The 16,813-nt window shown below is 47.2% G+C and overlaps 2 protein-coding genes across 13 annotated transcripts; one reads left to right on the top strand and one right to left on the bottom strand.

Annotated features, from left to right (window-relative positions):
* The first annotated feature begins 3,060 nt into the window (after positions 1–3,060).
* LOC120647364 (mRNA decay activator protein ZFP36L3-like) lies at positions 3,061–8,492 on the top strand. 11 transcript variants are annotated; one of them, XM_039924139.1, is made up of 5 exons: positions 3,061–6,306; positions 6,382–6,453; positions 6,565–7,122; positions 7,594–7,595; positions 7,629–8,492. In XM_039924139.1, exon 1 carries the CDS (start codon positions 3,207–3,209, stop codon positions 4,056–4,058), a length of 852 nt encoding a protein of 283 aa, XP_039780073.1. In that variant the 5' UTR covers positions 3,061–3,206; the 3' UTR covers positions 4,059–6,306; positions 6,382–6,453; positions 6,565–7,122; positions 7,594–7,595; positions 7,629–8,492. The 11 variants fall into 11 exon arrangements, with proteins under 11 accessions (XP_039780073.1, XP_039780072.1, XP_039780066.1 ...); XM_039924138.1 differs by having other exon boundaries at positions 3,061–6,453; positions 6,565–6,679; positions 6,787–7,122; XM_039924132.1 differs by having other exon boundaries at positions 3,061–4,722; positions 4,924–7,122.
* On the bottom strand, positions 5,099–9,236 carry LOC120647363. 2 transcript variants are annotated; one of them, XM_039924130.1, is made up of 5 exons: positions 8,839–9,228; positions 6,396–7,097; positions 6,089–6,277; positions 5,883–6,005; positions 5,099–5,498 (listed from the first exon to the last, which is right to left on the bottom strand). In XM_039924130.1, the coding sequence occupies exons 1-5, from the start codon at positions 8,905–8,907 to the stop codon at positions 5,388–5,390; spliced, it is 1,194 nt and encodes a 397-aa protein (XP_039780064.1). In that variant the 5' UTR covers positions 8,908–9,228; the 3' UTR covers positions 5,099–5,387. The 2 variants fall into 2 exon arrangements, with proteins under 2 accessions (XP_039780064.1, XP_039780063.1); XM_039924129.1 differs by having other exon boundaries at positions 5,099–6,005; positions 8,839–9,236.
* Between the last annotated feature and the right edge of the window lie 7,577 nt (positions 9,237–16,813).

The following is a 16,813-nucleotide window of genomic DNA, read 5'->3' as shown; positions in this document are numbered from 1 at the left end:
CGTGGTGCCGATAGGGACAGCCAATTCGGTGAGCGGGCTCCAAATTGACCACGGGGATCTCTTCACTCCGTTCGGCAGCTAGCTACAGCTTTAGCCTAACATTATTTTCCTCTTACACCACTTCAGCCACCAGTTCCAGCTCCAATCAACTCAATAGTATTTTTCTCTCACAACATTCCAGCTTCAGCCACCAGCTCCAGCTCCAATCAACTCAATAGTATTTTTCTCTCACAACATTCCAACTCCAGCCTGCCGAATGCCTGCCTTGTTTTTTACAGCCACGATCACCACGATCTCTGTTGCTGATGAGTGAGGTAAGTGGACGATCCGTCTCACTATCCTCAAGTGGAGGACGCATCAAAGCGACGGGCGAGGGCGACAGGCATTAGTGCATTACCGACATGCCGACCGAGGATTGGTTCAGATTCGCACAGACACAACACAACAGGCAGCAGTAATAAGAAAAAAAAACACAGTATGCTAATAATGTCAGCTCTAGTGTGTACAGATTCTAAGCTTGATTCTGCTCTGAAGTTCTGAACACTCATGTGAATAGCCTTCAGGCTTCGGCAGGTGGCCTAATCTGGTGCCCGTCAAGGTAGACGCCAAATCCTCGGTACTCTCGATGGCATTGGCATGGCATCGCCGCACCCGCACCTGGGGCTCGGGTTAGGTAAGGTCCTGATCCCCATGACCACGTCACTCGTGAGAGGCACAGACATTTCCTCCCCCCTCTCGTTTTCTTGGCTGTTGTTAGAGGCACCGATCGAATGGTCGCCTACGATTTCAAACATTGGCAAGCGACCGAATCCGAGTGAGATGCGACGGTGACACGAGTATTATTAATCGTAATAATCTCGCCGACAAATCGTTGCATCACGGCACCTGACCGACTGGCTTGCTGGAGAGCGTCAGCTGGCGCCTGGTGATCTGCACTGTCATTTTCTTCTCAAACGGAATGGAGCCATGCACTGAAACAATCGGGAAAGCTCTCCGGCGTCCACCGTCACCGTCATCGGTCTACTGTTCTCGTCGCCATGAATCCATGATTTCCGAAAAAGGATAGCGTCAAGCAGGAACAGGTCAGGAGAACGGTGTTAAGCCCATACCATGTGGCTGGTTGTGACCCTGTTCAGTTTCAGACAAAAAAAAACCATGAATCAAGTAGACACGAAATTGTTTTTTTTTTAAAAAAATCAGGATCACCGGCATCATCGCTGGTCTCCATTGCCGGCCTGACCTGACATCCTCCTTGGGAGACGGCAGCACGAACTCGCCGTAAGAATATTAAGATACAGCACCGGCGATGCATGGTGCTCCGGCCTGCAGCTTCAGAGATTAGTTTAAGTAACTGACCGGGGGAATTGAAGAAGAGGTTGCTTGCAAGCTGGTCAAAGACAAGCGTACCGGGACAAGTGCTCCGTTACGTGTGTGTTGACTCCTTGCGTGCCAGTACAGTAGCAATTGGAGATAAGATAACCACCGGGACTGACAGTACCGAGCATGTGGTTCAGGGTACTTTGTCAGGCCAATCATCCCTGTCACGTACACGCACAGAAACGCTGAAGACCAAGCGTACATTTCCGGCCGGCTCTGCACTTGCACTTGAGCTGAAAAAGTGGTTTGCAGTGCAGGTACGGCATGCTGCCACTGACCTGCAGGCCGCAGCTCTGAATACTAGCAGCTAGCACTCTTCAGCGTTGTGTACGGGGCACGTAGCGCGCGGTCGTTAGGTATCGGAAAGAAATGTTGTATCTGCCGGCCTCTCTCCGGGGGGGTCGCTTGCCCGGGCGCTCTACGCAACCGTGAGTCCGTGACTCCATTTTCTCCCGGTCACGAAGCAATGCCAGCACCCATCCAGATCCAGTAGCCTGGAATGGCGCCGGCCAAGTCAGAGGTGCGCGTCCGTCCTCGGGCAGAAAGATCTCTGGACCTTGCAAACTCGATTGCGGCGGATCGACAAGTTTCCGTGGCTTCGGGAGGGAGTCGAGTCATTGCTCGTTCTTGCTACATGGACGTTCGAACAGCCGGCTCAGAATGAATGGGCTGTATCAGAGAGCTGCGGGTTTGTGCTTCTGACCGCTGACACCTGGCCAACTCTTGTGTAGTTGTGTTCGTGTTCCCTAGCTAGCGTTTGGTTTCATTTGATCTGCTGGATGAACACTTTCGATCAGTGCGTCGCGTTCATAATCATAGCATACACGTGGACTGGTGGCCTGCTCTATCTCTATGGTGCCTGCAGTTGGTCGAGCGTTGTCTTCCTCGACGTCCTTCTCCGCATGCATCTATCTTCTTCTCCCGAGCAGGAGCGAACGGCTCATTTGTCCTTTCCGTCAGTTTCTTGTTATTGTCCATGCTCAATTGTGCACTCAGTTCGGCTGATTGTGACTGGTGCTGATTTGCTGTGAGAGAAAAATACTGTTGACTGGTTGGTGGCCGGTACTGATTTGATATGAGAGAACTGATTGACAGCAGAATCGAGTGATAAATGCTTTGCTCCTGGGGAAATTCGGAGTAGCTAACCTAACCGTAGGAGCCCAAGAGAAATTCTGGCTTAGAAGCCCAATAGCACCACGCAATCGGCAAATGAAGCCCATGGAACCGCAACAAAACCTGCGGACCCATATTCTGATGCTTCCCGAGCTTTCTACCCACCTCTCGGCCCACCAACGTCAAAAAAAAAATTGTCCCGTTCTCACAATGTTACAGCCTCGCCCCTGTCGACACGGTGGAATTTCGCGCGCGGCAGCCATCAACGGCAGCCCGCCGCGCGCGGCGCCGAGCCGGAGACAGCGACGCCGACGCCGACGCCGAGAGCCGCACGGCATATGCCGCGGCGGCCGCGGGGATCGGCGGCCGGTGCGCCCCCGCCGCGCCTGGCATATCCCGCTCGCGGCATCGGCACCCTCGCGGCCTGGCCGGGCCAGCCAAAAAAATACCCGTCACCGTCTCTCCGCGCCGTGCGGGGACGCGGCCGGCCGCGCAACGCGCGATGGCGGCCGCATCCACGTCACGCCTCGCCATCCATCCGGCTCGTCTCCACTCGGGTCGGGGAGTCGGGCCATCGGGGGGCTCGGAGGCTAGCGCCTGACCTCTTTTTGTTTTTTTCTCCCCTCGCCTCCCTACCCCTCCACGCACCCTTTTCCCCCGCGCTCCGTCTCGCCTCCTATGGCCTGCGCGTCCCCACGAGGGTCGCCGCCGCCGCCATGCCTCCCCCACACGAGCTCGCGGCCGGCGCCGCCGCCATGCCTCCTGCGCACGAGGTCACGGCCGCCGCCATGCCTCCCGCACGCGAGCTCGCGGTCGCCGCCGTCGCCGCGACCTCCGCGGTCGGCGTAGCGCTGGGGGTGCGCGTGGTCGTCGCCCTCTCCCGCTCCCGCGCGCTCAAGCCGCTGGCCGACGCCACCTCCGCCGCCGTCGCCGCGCTCAGGGCGCCGCGGGCCCTCGCCGCCGCCTCCTCCCCGGTCGCCGCCATCCTCGCCGCCTCCAAGGCCGCATCCAAGTCCTACAAGGCCGCACGCACGCTCGGCCCCGCCGCGCGCCTCCCCAAGCTCCCCTCCGACAAGCGCCTCAAGGCCGCCTTCGCCGCCGCGTCGCTCCTCCGCCTCGCCACCGCCGCGCCGGCCATCCCCGCGGCGTCGGCGTTGCCTGCCGCCGCCGTAGTGCTTGCAGTGCTCAAGTCGAGCTACAAGCTGTCCAAGCACACGTCCAAGATCGTTGAGGGCTTCCTCGGCCTCCAGCTGCACAAGGGATTCAGGAACGGGATCGACGCGCTCGGGGTGGTCGTCAAGGTCGCTGTCATCGCCTCCGAGGTCGCCGTCTGGGTCGGAGCGCACTTCTGGGGTTATGGACGCGGTCGCTGCGTCAGGTTCCTCGGCTTCACCAGGCCGGGTAGCTTACCCCTGCTTGCCTGTAGCAAATCTGAGCCCCAAGTTGTACTATTCGATCCCGTGATAGTTGAAATGGATGCCGAGGGGTGCCAATTGGAGGAGCGATGGGCCTCAGAATTGCTCTCCCTTGCTGTGCCTGTGCCCCAGGTGACAAAATTAGTGAGTTAGCACTTAGCACACAACTGCTGTACATTTGCTTATATCAGGTTAATTATGTTATGTAGAGATGATTTTTGATCGAGTGCTTGCATCTTAGTCCTTGTATGTCCGACAAGTTTTGGATGAAGAACTGTACAGTTGTGTATTATGTTCCGTTTGCAAATTTTTTTCTGGTACCTTGTCAGTTTCAGTGTCAATTGTTTGGGAATTGATTATAGCTTAGCTGAAATTTAATTTTCTAGAGCTTGACATAGCCGACTTGCATTGTTCTATGTCTCTTTAACTTTGTACACCTAAATGAGAAGGGATAATGCTTAAACTTCAGGGGCTGATTAAGATGTTAATTTTTTGTCCTGTACCTGATGCAGGTGCACTATTCTGTAAATCTGTAGTTTACTATTGGATAACTCAAAAGAAAACAGAAAACCAAGGAAATGGAATGGCTACTACTGTTGCACGGACACTATGTATAACTTATCAGCAAGATCTTGAGCCTTACTAAACTCATGCCATATAATGTTACAAATATTTTTATAACTCTATTGCCATGCTATATGTGCGGATCTTCTTTTTCTTATTTTTGGTGCGGTGATGGGCGGCAAAGGGGTGGGTGTGCTGATTGGGAGCCTTCAGCTTCTGTGATGATTGACAAGCAGTATGATCTAGATATCAGGTATGGCTGAATGTAATCAACCTAATGCACAACTCTAAAATATCTCTTTCATCTTCAGCTACATATTTCCATATATTTTACTGCATTTTCGATCAAGCAACATAGTGCCATGGATGGAAATAAAAGAAGTGGGAGCTTGCTTGCTTGAATCCTATTCATATTGTCCATCACAGCTCCAACACTTGATCCTTCTGCACATAGGGGGCACAGGCTAGAAGCCTAGAAGGAAGCTAGGTGGCACACTTCGCTATATTCAGGTTTACTATGTTGTGTCACCATGCTATTTTGATTACTCTCATGTATCGTTGGTACTTACTGTCTTGTGATTTGTGAATTCTTTGAGCAGATCAAATCTAGACTCTGCAACAAAGAAATGTCCAAGAGAGCCATTGAACTCTTTATTTCTATAAGGGGCATAGTTATATACACAAATCACTGTTCTGGAGACTAACTACCACATTCACTTATGAGAATGGCAATCAAGTGACAGCAGATTGACACATACATCAATTCTACATTAATTGACTTGAACTAAGTACTTGTCCTGCAAGTGATCTTCTAGTGCTGTAAGCTTATTTTAATCGAGAAGGAAAAACTGTGCTCAGTGATTGAACAACTTGAAACAAAACACTGGGTTCTTAGTTTGCATGGTTGAAACTTGAGAATTATATCCAGGACTCGATGGTGCATTTGTACTTGTAATTGTAGGGATTTAACCCACTTAGATGTGCAAGAATATCAGATGTGTCCATCATGTCTTCTTCTTTCATACGGTCCTGAAAAAGATAAGAATTCTTGTTAACTACTTGTAGAATTATACCAGGTTTTCATTTGAAAACAATGAAAATGCACAGGAGGAATCATGTATCTTCAATTTTAATTAGACCAGGGATTAACTCATGAACTCGTGTCGACATCCACTATGATCTTCTTCACTTATCACTAGTCCACGTGGATGTCCCCAATACGTATCCTAACCGGTGAATATATGACATAATGGATAAATGGAAAGTTGAAACAAATGAGTAATGTATTTCATTGAAATGTGCAAAAGTTACCATTCCTAAAATATATGGATAAATGGAATGTTGAAATTGAAACAAATGAGTTATCTGGACAGTAATTTCTAATAAGACACTATAGCATGCTTGAAAACTTACAGTTTGTTCATAATATTCATGAATCTGGGAGCTTGATTGTGCTGCTTCACAGAGTTCGTCATTCTTTGCAAACCTTCCTCGGACACGGGGCCTGCTATCTGCCAAGGTTTTTCTACATGCATACTGCATTTTATTGTGTGTTAGCATAATTCCATTGGTAAGATGTCCACACGCAAGTGTTACTGTATTGAAATGCTCGATAGTACCTTTATTTTTTTGCTGAAATTTCTCTCGTTCCGTTTCTTTATGTACCTATGAATCTTTTCCTTTCGCTCTTCAGGTGACAAGCGGACAACCTTAAATGTGGAGTCTTCCAAGCCTGATAGCTCTGTTGGAGGTAATGTTGCTGGGTTCCCATTGCATCCATTTGTCAGGTGCTGATCATTTCCTCCTACCTGTGTAAGAAGCCGAAGCAATTTGCATGGTCAGCTGATTACTTGGCCCATCCTTTTATGTGGCATCATTGTGGTACGTAATATGATGCTCAATGTATGCCTAGGTTCTGAATGTTACCTGCATCTCTGCATTATTAAATGCCCCTTGCATGGAATCTGTGTCGTTATATGTTCTGGTCAGTCCTTCACCTTCCATCATCTTCTGAAATTCACCAAGCATCACCATACTGTTGCTACTATCACTTGCACTGTTGAAAAATCCTCTTTGTGGTGCCTCTGCATTGCAGCTTGGAAGAATTGCACCTGCTTGCTGAAACATGGCTCCATCCAAACCCATGAACCCTCCAGCTAGTGCGGCTGTGAAGCACTCATCATAGTCTGAAGTGATTGGCATCAAGGCAGGTGCACTATTGCTCATTTGCATTGGGGGTACTTGTTCTGCAATGGTCCCTGGAAGTTCCATTTGATTGAATTGCTCTATGCTGGCCTCATTGGTGGCATGTGGATAGTATGCTACTTCTGAAAGCCCGTCGATCGGGGGAAGGAGCTCGGTGTCAAGATCATGGTGTTGCTCTTGCTCAAGGAGGGCTGTGAGAGTGGAGTCAAAGGAGGGCAAAGGGGAGTAGGCTGTGGGTACAACAGCCGGAGTTTCATCACTGTAGCTGCAGACAGGAGGAGTGGTAGTGGTCGACGATGAAACATCATCCGAGGAGGCTGGAAATGGCTCAGAGGTAGTAGCCACTGCAGCAAAGAGGTCATCACCAAGGCCGTCATCACAGAAGTCAAGAATATGAGCAGCTATGGGACTTGAAATGTCCTCCTGTAAATTTCAGAGTGGACAAAACGTGAGTTTCTTTGTGCTAATTGCTAAACCAGTGTTTTAACAATTCAATCTCGAAAACCACACGCCACATAATTTTCAAGGAAAAAAACTCGGTGCAAATCAACTACTTTGTGTATGCCTGTAACTGAATTACAACATTAAGGATGTTCTAGTGTAAATAATCACTGTTTACAAACTCATGGTGAGAGCAGTGGATATTAGGTGCATGTGCATCATTACCTTTTGTTAGATAATACCTACTTTTTCAGTAATTTTACTTCTGTATAATTTGTGAGAGGATCAAAAGCTGTAGATATATGCAACCACGTGCAATTTTCTGAATAATTTTACTGTCTTTATTGAAGCAAACTTGTCCAAAGAAAATGTAAGACACCTTCTATGTGATTTGGATATAAAACTGTCTATGACGTAGAAGCAAAAGGAGAAAATGATGTTTATTTCTCTGCTAATGCTGCAGGCCCAAATCTGAAAGATGTCAACCCTAACAACTATGCATTACATGTGCAGGAAAGTACCAATTATCCTAGGAAGCAACTCATTGCCATTTCCATTACAACCCTAAGAGCGTGCATTGATGCATAGATAGGATGCAAGAAAGATCAAAGATGGCAACGAAAGATCTCAGAAGGAAATGGAATTGCTTGGTCGGATTCAGAACATCATTGCAAACCTAGGAAGTACAGAGCAAGATCTGTGGTAGAGAAACAATTACGGTGATGCAATCGTCAGGAAGCATGGCAGGCACCGTAAATCTTCACTGAAAATGGTCAGATTGGTGCACAACACAGCTTCTCAGACAAGTTTTCTCCAATGTTATTGATCCCCGAGAAGAGAGATGGTTCTTCGTGTGGGCTGTGGCGGTAAATGAAGAATCAGCATGTGTGAGGAAGATATGCTAATGAAGGAGGGGAACCAAAAATAAGCCAGCTTGGCCATGCAGATGCACACGACTATTTTCCAAGATGACCACACCAAGGAAGTCCCCAGAATTTTCTGCGCGACGATTGCGGTCGGGAGGGTTACGGGGTAGAAACAAAGACATGAAGTCAGCCAGCATAAAATTGGATATCCTAAGTGCATGTGCATGTTCTAATGCAAGGATGCTATTTTTGCGCAGGTTGTGCTTATTTCTGGAAAGAAGTCTCAACGAATTCGGTCATTCTTCAAAGCTGATAGACCGGGACATGCGACGACCTCATCTGACGGGTGTTTAGCCGGTGTGAAATATATTTTCCTTCCAGCATTTATGACTTTGCATGGGGGAGGTCTCCTTTTAGTCATTTGCAATACAGGAGATTGTGTTTACAGAAGTCATGAATAGATTATATCATGCCAAGTTAATAATAATACAGAGGGAATATTGTGTGTTAATAGTGAAAAAAGATCTTCACGAGCGCGGTTTTGCTAGACACGATGAACTACTTAGCATATATAGTATATGATTCGAGGAAGCAATGCATCGTTCAGTGTCCATTAGCAGCACACTGTACTCATTATTAGTCATTACCCAGCTAGCAATTCAGATACACATCATGCTACTTTTTTTTTTAAGAACACATCATGCTACTAATAAGCAAACATAGTAAAACAACTCCAATATGAAGTGCTGCATGCATACCAATTAAATCAAAATTAAAGCAGCTATATATATACACACAAAAAAAAAGAGAACATAACAGATGAAACAGCAGCTAGCATCAAGGTTGAAGAGATTTACAATGCAGAAGCCATCTGGGATCCCCATGCAGGCTGCATCCTCCTCAAACACCATCATCTCTACGAGCATGTATATACCCTGGTAATTCACAGGTATATATGCACGCTAGCGTTGGTTACACAGTATGGGAGGGAGATATCTAGTAGCAGCACAAATCTGTGAACCGCGATGGATCGGAGGAGGTGATGGGTTGATGATGAAGCTAGTTCATTCGGAAAGGCATGCCGCATGCAGCTGGGAGGAAGAAGCCAAGAAAGGTCAAAGGGAAGTCGCCTAGGTAGGCTTGGCCTAACCATGGCGAATGCTGGAGCTGGACATTTATAGGAGGGAGGACGGCCGTGCCTGGCAACTGCATGGCCATCCTTTTGCCATCTTTGGGTGGTGCCGGGCTGGTGTGATGAACCAACTAACAACAAACTGATGGAGCTTGGTTAAAGCAAACAGCTCGACAGGCTTATTGCAGCAGGAGATTGGGAACGAATCATCAATCTTATGTGTTGCCTTCTGTTACCAGCTAGGCCATTTGCATGGATGGCTTACGTAAAACATCATGGAGAGGATCGGAGCTAGCTAGGCCGCCTGATGGTGTTAGAGGACTGTTTGATTAGTCCAGGCGCTGATTACTGTCGTGATTGCGTGTGCTGGGAGTTAAGACAACCTCGGTAATGAAGTCGACAATGCGATTGGAATCTGGTCGGGTGGTCGCCTTTGGGTCACTGTCAGCCTGCCCTGTGTATGTGCTGCCTAGCTATCCACCATATCTATCAGTGTCGTCTATCTCTGCAGTGCAGTGCCGGCCTGGACCCATATATCTTCATGTTCAAGGATAGATGAGGCATCGACGGGTCGATATGATACTGCTCCACTTGAAGCCGTAAGCTAGCTAGCTAATAGCCCAAGGATCTCGATCGATCGTAGTACGACGGTAACATGCACGCTACTCCTATATGTCTATGTGAGCAGGCCTTTAGCTAGCTAGGTCGTCTATGATGCCCTTTAAGTTTGCAGTTGGCGTTGCCTTGCGTGAACGAAGATTATCGATCGAGATCCCAACATATCGATCGTGCGGCACCTAAACTTTTCTTTTTCCGTGGCTGCAGATTCCAATATATCTTGCGGATGAGACTCTGACGATTTCTACAGCGGATCGATCGGCGGCGCATGCATTTACGCAAACTGATGGATCTCCTTTTCTTTTCTTTTCTTTTCTTTTTTTTGAAACGCAAACTGATCGATCTCAAGAGATCATATCGAGCATTATTTTCCTTCGCCCTCGATCTGCCCCTGCCGTGCTGCCATTGGCGGCAATCAATTTAGCACCCTGAGGCGCATCCATCCTGCTATCATTAGTCGACACGTGTAACGCACAGCGCGTGCTGCTAGGCACTAGCTAAATCCTGCAAGAGCATCTCCATTCCCGTCGGCCAGATCGTTGCCGTGCTTCGGAATTGAAGAAGGAACAATGTCAAAAAATGCGTCTGCCGAAATTACCATATAAAAACGACCGCCGCTAGCTGAAAAAAGAAATCGTTCGGGCAGACAGATGCAAAGTTTCGTAGTAGTAGTACCCACGAAGTCCCTAGTGGGGGGAGATAGGGGAAGAGGGGACAGGGACAGAGGGACAGAGGGACAGACCAGGCCCCTCCCAGGGCGCGTTCTCGCCTCCGCAGGGCACCGCGAGAACAAAGGCATCGGTCGGCGCTCGGAAGCTTGACGCACACAAGAAAGGGCTACAGCTGAGCTGCTAGAACCCACCGAAACGGAACTAATGCCCATCCATCAGTCCCGGGAAAAGGGAGCCCCAAAGGCCAAGAAAGCTGAGGGTTTAGGGCACCACCCCCCCTGCCTGCCGGAATCTATCTCTCGACCCCCCTGCACGCTTGCAGGGAGAGGAATTGAAGGAAGGCTAGGCCAAATCGCCGCCCGCGTCCTAGCGCCGTAGCCTGCACAGTCACCGGGGGTTGCACGGCGGCAAGTAGCGCGCGCGCACGGCCGGCCAAGGCAAAAAATGCCTGGCGGCGGGGGCGGCGGAACGCAAGTTGCGAGATAAAGCGGCGGCCGCGGGCCGCGGCAGCGCGATCCGCGGCGCGCTACGGGTGTCCCCGCTTTGGCGGTGCACGGCGCGACCGGCGATTCCGTCGAGCGCGTGGCCGGCTCGATCGATCGGTCCCGGTGCGTACCGGCGGCGTACGCTGCTTTGACCGCACCCCGGAACGTGCGGTGTCCGGGTGCGAGCGGGGCACGGCGGTGCTGCAAGGGGCCGGCTCAGGAGTGAGCCGAGTGAGGAGGCGGGGGCAGGGCACACCAGACACCGGGGCGGAGGGTGCCGATCCGGCGGACATATTCTCCGATCGCGGCGACGGGACGGGAGATCCGGCGCCGGGGCGGGCAGTGGAGCCAGTCGGAGCGGGGCGCGTCATGTGTCGAGACGGTATCAAGCGCGGGTCCGTAGCGGCGGGGGGCGCGGGCGAGTGGTGGTCGGCCGTGGGAGGGATCGACACGTCGTCGCCGGCTAGGAAGCTCGATAATAGTATTGACCATGTTGGTAGTTGATTCGTCATCGTGTAGGAAGTAGAAACATACGTGCTGGATTATCTCGTTTAAAGAAGTCTGTAGTATCGCAAATGTTCAAAGAAAAACTGTTGGACCTATCGAACTTCAGTCAGCCCGACTAGTTCCAACAGCCCTTTTTTCTTCCTTCAAGTGGAGAAGAGGCAGAACTTGGCACACTTAAAAATGGGCCTCTAGCTCAGCCCAGCTCGGCAAGAAGACAGTCCACAAAAAAAAAAATCGGCAAGAAGACGCCTGAAGAGAAAGAGGCCCATGAGTACCTCGCTAGCGCACGTAATTCCATCCATTTTCTGACGAGCAATTTGTGTCGAGCGAAGCTCATATCTCTTCTTCTGTCGCAATTTTCGATTCTTTTCCTTTTCTTGCGAAGTCGTCAGACGTGGACTTGTCCAGCTTCTGCTGACGCGTCCCGTCTGCGTTACATGTATCGTCCCGTCAGACAGTACGGTGCTGATGAGTGACTAGTGTCACCAGACTAACCACAGATCGAGGAGCTACTGCTCTCTCGGGCTGTTTCTTTCCGGCAGATTTTTTTACTTTTATCACATCCATTTTTTTATTATTTAGAGTATCAAATAAAATTTATTTGTAATTTTTTTAATTTGCAAGACGAATCTAGCGTGCCTATTTAATTCATGATTTGCTACAATAATACTACAGTAACCATCTACTAGTTTTGATATACTTCATTAGATTTGTCTCGCAGTTCAGCCTCAGAATTCTGCAATTAGTTTTGTAATTAAACTTCATTTGATAATTTTAAATACTAAAATTCTTTTTGATATTACATGATCTAAAGTTTAAGCAAACAGCCCGTCAGTCACTCTACCGGTCGATGCTGATGGCAGTGGCATCTCCATCGGAACGTATCTTTCGATCCCACGTGGCTCTCCCTCTCAATAATACGGAGGCCACTGACAGCGACGCCCCAGCCTGTTGCCGCGAGGTCGTCTAGTCCCTCTCCCGCCACTCCCACGGCGACCCAAGAGCTGAGCTGGCCGGCTGCTCCGCCGTGCCTGTCGGTCGTCTTCCGCCGCGTCGTTTCTTCTCGGAGCCGAGCGAGCGGAGCGCCGGCGTCAGCCGAACAGAGACGCTTCGGCTATCGCCCGGTCGCTGCCAAACCACGCCCGCTGTGCTGTGCCCGCGCCTGTGGGTGGTGGTGCGCGCGCCGGCCGCCGGGCCGGGTCTGTCGGTGTCCGTCCGTTCACAGCGACTCGATGCCCTAGCGGTGGTAATGGGTCACGGTAGGCTTTTCACAGCCTAATAATTTTTTTAATTATTTAGTTTAAAATTATATAAAATTACAGTTCGGTTTTTTTAGAGTTCAGTTCTTATATTTTTTAGTTCAAAATTTTGAACTCTTTATCACCTCTAGATGCCACGTACGGCTCCACTGTTGTGTGTCGTCAGACGATCCCAAGATTATTCGTTGAAAGAAACAATGCGAGCTGGCTGTGGTGTCGTGCTGGCCTGTGATACTGATACCACACCACACCACACCACAGGAAGTTCGAGCCCGTGACCCAGGGACTAGCTCGTTTCCTTTTCCGTTTCTTCATCAGTGAACGCGACGACTGCATGGGCAACGGTACTCGCTAGGTGTTCGTCGTGACACTAGCTAGCTAGTTTTAGGGCGGGTTGATGCGATGCGACCAATCTGACTGAGAGGCCAGGGGCGGAGGGAGGGGGGCGGACAGGGGCCTAGCCCCCTCTGATCTCTAAATTAACACTACAAATTTGAATTTTAATTAAATTTTTATAGAAATTTATATGATTGGCCCCCTAATAATGAAAAAAAAAACACTTCCCGGCTCCGCCACTGTGAGAGGCTGAGAGCTCCTCAGCGGATCTCAGATAGATACCACTCCTAGCTCCGTCCAGATAAGCTTTTGCCCATATTTCGAAGGTTGATGTGGCCTCATGCCCTCATCCCTGGATTCGAAGTGACTTGTTGGCGTGCTGAAATTGTCGATCGACGGGTCGATCCATTAACACGCTAGCACTAGCCATTGGTTCGCAAGAATTTCCACAACAAGCGCCTCGTCCCGTCACTATCTACCCCATTTCCATGAAACTAGCTAGTGCTAGTGGGCAAATTGACGACCCTAGCGCTATTGTATAACTAGCAAGGTGCCCCGCGCAATTTGCGCGGGTATCTAGTTTTTTCTCTAAACTTTTAGATTTTCTTATATTAGAAAAGTTGAATGCAAATAGTTTTGTTTAGTTGTATCCTTGTGATTGTCTTGTTCTAATGATCATGGTCCAGACACACAGGTACATCTTTATTTTTTTTATTATATTTTGTGGTGTGTTTTCAGATTATAATTTAGAAAAAAAAGAATGCTTTATATAGAAATACATCTTTTGGGTATTTACTGAAGTAACTAAATATTTATATATTTTATTTTGACATCAATATTACTTTTAAAAAATACTTGTGATGTATGATTTTTCTTGAATGTTCTAGTTATGGTGCATGATAAATAAATTACTCCAAAATTTGTAGAAGAAGATTTAGGTAAGTGGTTTAATCCAGATACCAATAAAAGTATAATATACTTTCTTTTCATTATCCTCGAATCACCCGTTGATATAGCCCTCGTAATGCATGCTCTCATATTATCTTAGGTATAGTTATCTCCATAATGATTCCAAGAACCTTTGTCCGCTATACTATGGTAACCGAAGATACATCAATGATGGTGCACGCTATTACTTTTGAACACTACATTTGGCTTGCTATCAACGGGCGTGCATCTCAAACATCAATTTTCAAGTTGTTTTGTTCTACATCTCGCATCATCGCTCCATAATGGTTGTATCATCTATCGTGCCTTCTTCTCTTATAAATATTTTTAGCTCTCGGTCATCATCAAATGACAATATTATGTAGCAAAACATCACCATCTCAGTCTTTCTTGGTGTCGCTAGTGATGATCGTCATGCTTTGGTAATAGAGACAATGCAATCCATGTTAGAGCAATCATCAACTTGGTGATAAGGCTAATATTATGTCGTGGCTATGATATGGATGCACCACCATGCAGTCATCGTTATGCTTCTAATTTTATTAGGCTAGTTATCTATGTGTTTTTCATGTTTAGAGACTCTCATCCGCTCATCATTCTCCATATCTAAATCACTTCTTAGCAACTTTTCTATCTTCCAATTATGTAGAATATGCTACTATTCGGCTAAGGTTCTTCGTGGCTAACACATCAATTTTTTTCTTTTTTTAATTAATATGGTAATTTTTAAATCATCTTGGCGAATGTGATGGCTTCTTTTAACACTTTGTTTAAAATTCATATACAAATTAACTACTAAGTTTATTAATTGAAATTCTAAATTTAACTATTTATTAATTAATTGAACATTAAATGTTTGAGAACTTGTAGGCCCGTTTATAATTCAAATTTAGGATTTATTATTTGCATTTGATCTAAACTATTTATTTAGTGATTCTTAATCATTATACAAACTAACTACTAATTGTTTTCTATATTTTAATTCTTACAAACTAACTCCGACCGGTCAGACCGGTCTTACCCAGAGCAAAAACTGGAACCTATGTCGTAGCTAAAGTAGCCCATCGTTTTCATATCCTTTCTAGGCCCTAATTCAGAGATGCATGTAGACAATCTTGACCCAAGGAAATCGACTAAAACCTCCTAGAAGGATGGGTTCACCCAACCCTAGATAAAATACATTGGATGAGTCAACTAGCCCACAACTTCGAAATCCTTTCTAGGCTTTAGTTCAGACATGCACTTGGACGTTTTTGACCAGAGAGAATCACCTAAGACCATCTAGAAAAGGAGATCGACCCACACAAGCCTTAATACCATGAAGGGGCTCCTTCTTGCACGAAGAACTCGAATCCCAGGCACCCCAGGGAGGGAATCGAGGAGAAGATGATCCACCACGCGGATTTGATCCTTTCCCCGGCCTTAGAATCAAAGGAAGAGGACGGATTGAAGAACCTAGGGCTTGGGAAGGGAAGAGCTCGGGGAGAGTGAGTGAGAGAGCTGGTGAGGTCGAGTGTACAGGTGAGGAAGAGAGAGAGAATGATTTAAATGTTGTGGGATCCAAAACGATTGAATCGGGATCAACCGATCAGACCGGTTGCCCCGACCGGTTAGACCGGTCTGACCTAAACTGACAGGAGATTTCTAACTTATGGTTTAGTATTTAGGTTCAATACCAATGCTCCCTGATTAAACTTAATTAGAGTTGATTAACATCTAGGTGTTACAAAATGCGCTTCTAGAGTTTGGGTACGGAGATTGATGCTAGTGAGAAATTACATATATATATTCCTATAAAGATATAATTATTGCACTTTGGGAGGAGAGAAAGTAGAAAATGACAATTAGAGTTAGGTCGTCATATTCATAAATGTGCACTTATTTTAGAATAAATTTTGAACTTTAGAAATGTATTTATTTTGGGATAAAAGGAGCAAAGAGTATTCTCGCCAAAAAAAGAAAAGAGTAAGTACAAATAACCAAAATATAATTAACCAGCGATCCATTTGGGGTGTGTTTAGATCACTTTACATTTTACATTTTTTGTGTTTTTGGAAGGGAATCTTCAATATTTGAAGTATTAAATGTAGACTAATCACAAAACTAATTACAGATCTCGTCTGTAAACTACGAGACGAATCTAATGAGCGTAATTAATCCATCATCAGAGCATGTTTACTGTAGTATTACTATAGCAATTTAGTATCTAATCACGTCATAATTAGGCTCATTAGATTCGTCTCGCGATTTACAGTCTATTTGTGTAATGCGATTTATTTTTTGACTATATTTAATACACCATGTAAGTGATTTATAAAAATTTTGTATTTTGTATTTTGGATCTAAACAAGGCCTTGGTCGATCAGTTTGGTGATCCGTGTGGACTAATTGTACGGGCAGATTCTGTAGTGCACAGTACGTGAAGATAAGATCTATCAGGAGCGCGCGCGGGGGGCCACACACCTCGTCTCATCGTCGGTCCACTACTGCACGCATCATCCATGTGAAGCACAGCTGCACAGGCCGCCGGCCGGGAAGGCATGGCGAAGGTACTGCGTGTGCGTGTAAAACCTGGTAAAACTTACCAATGCAGCACACAAAAAAATGTTTATGGGCAACAGCATGATCACTGCTGATACACAGCAGTGCTGCAGAAAGGCCATAAGATGATCGTGTGCAGGCAGCATATGCAGGTACAGATTGCCTGGCCGTGGCTTCGGGTCCCAGGAGATCGGAGCGATCCCATGGGAACAATCTGGTTCTTCCCAATCAGCACATGCATGGCCCTACGACGAGCTAGCAGCTACGTCCGCAGTACGCTGCTTTAATTTTGCTAGCGACTGCTGCTGCTTCTTCTTTTTTTTAAAAAAAAAAGA

This window comes from Panicum virgatum, chromosome 9K (assembly GCF_016808335.1).
Source record: "Panicum virgatum strain AP13 chromosome 9K, P.virgatum_v5, whole genome shotgun sequence".
Classification (NCBI taxonomy): domain Eukaryota; kingdom Viridiplantae; phylum Streptophyta; class Magnoliopsida; order Poales; family Poaceae; genus Panicum; species Panicum virgatum.
This window is presented reverse-complemented; position numbering and strand designations above follow the sequence as displayed.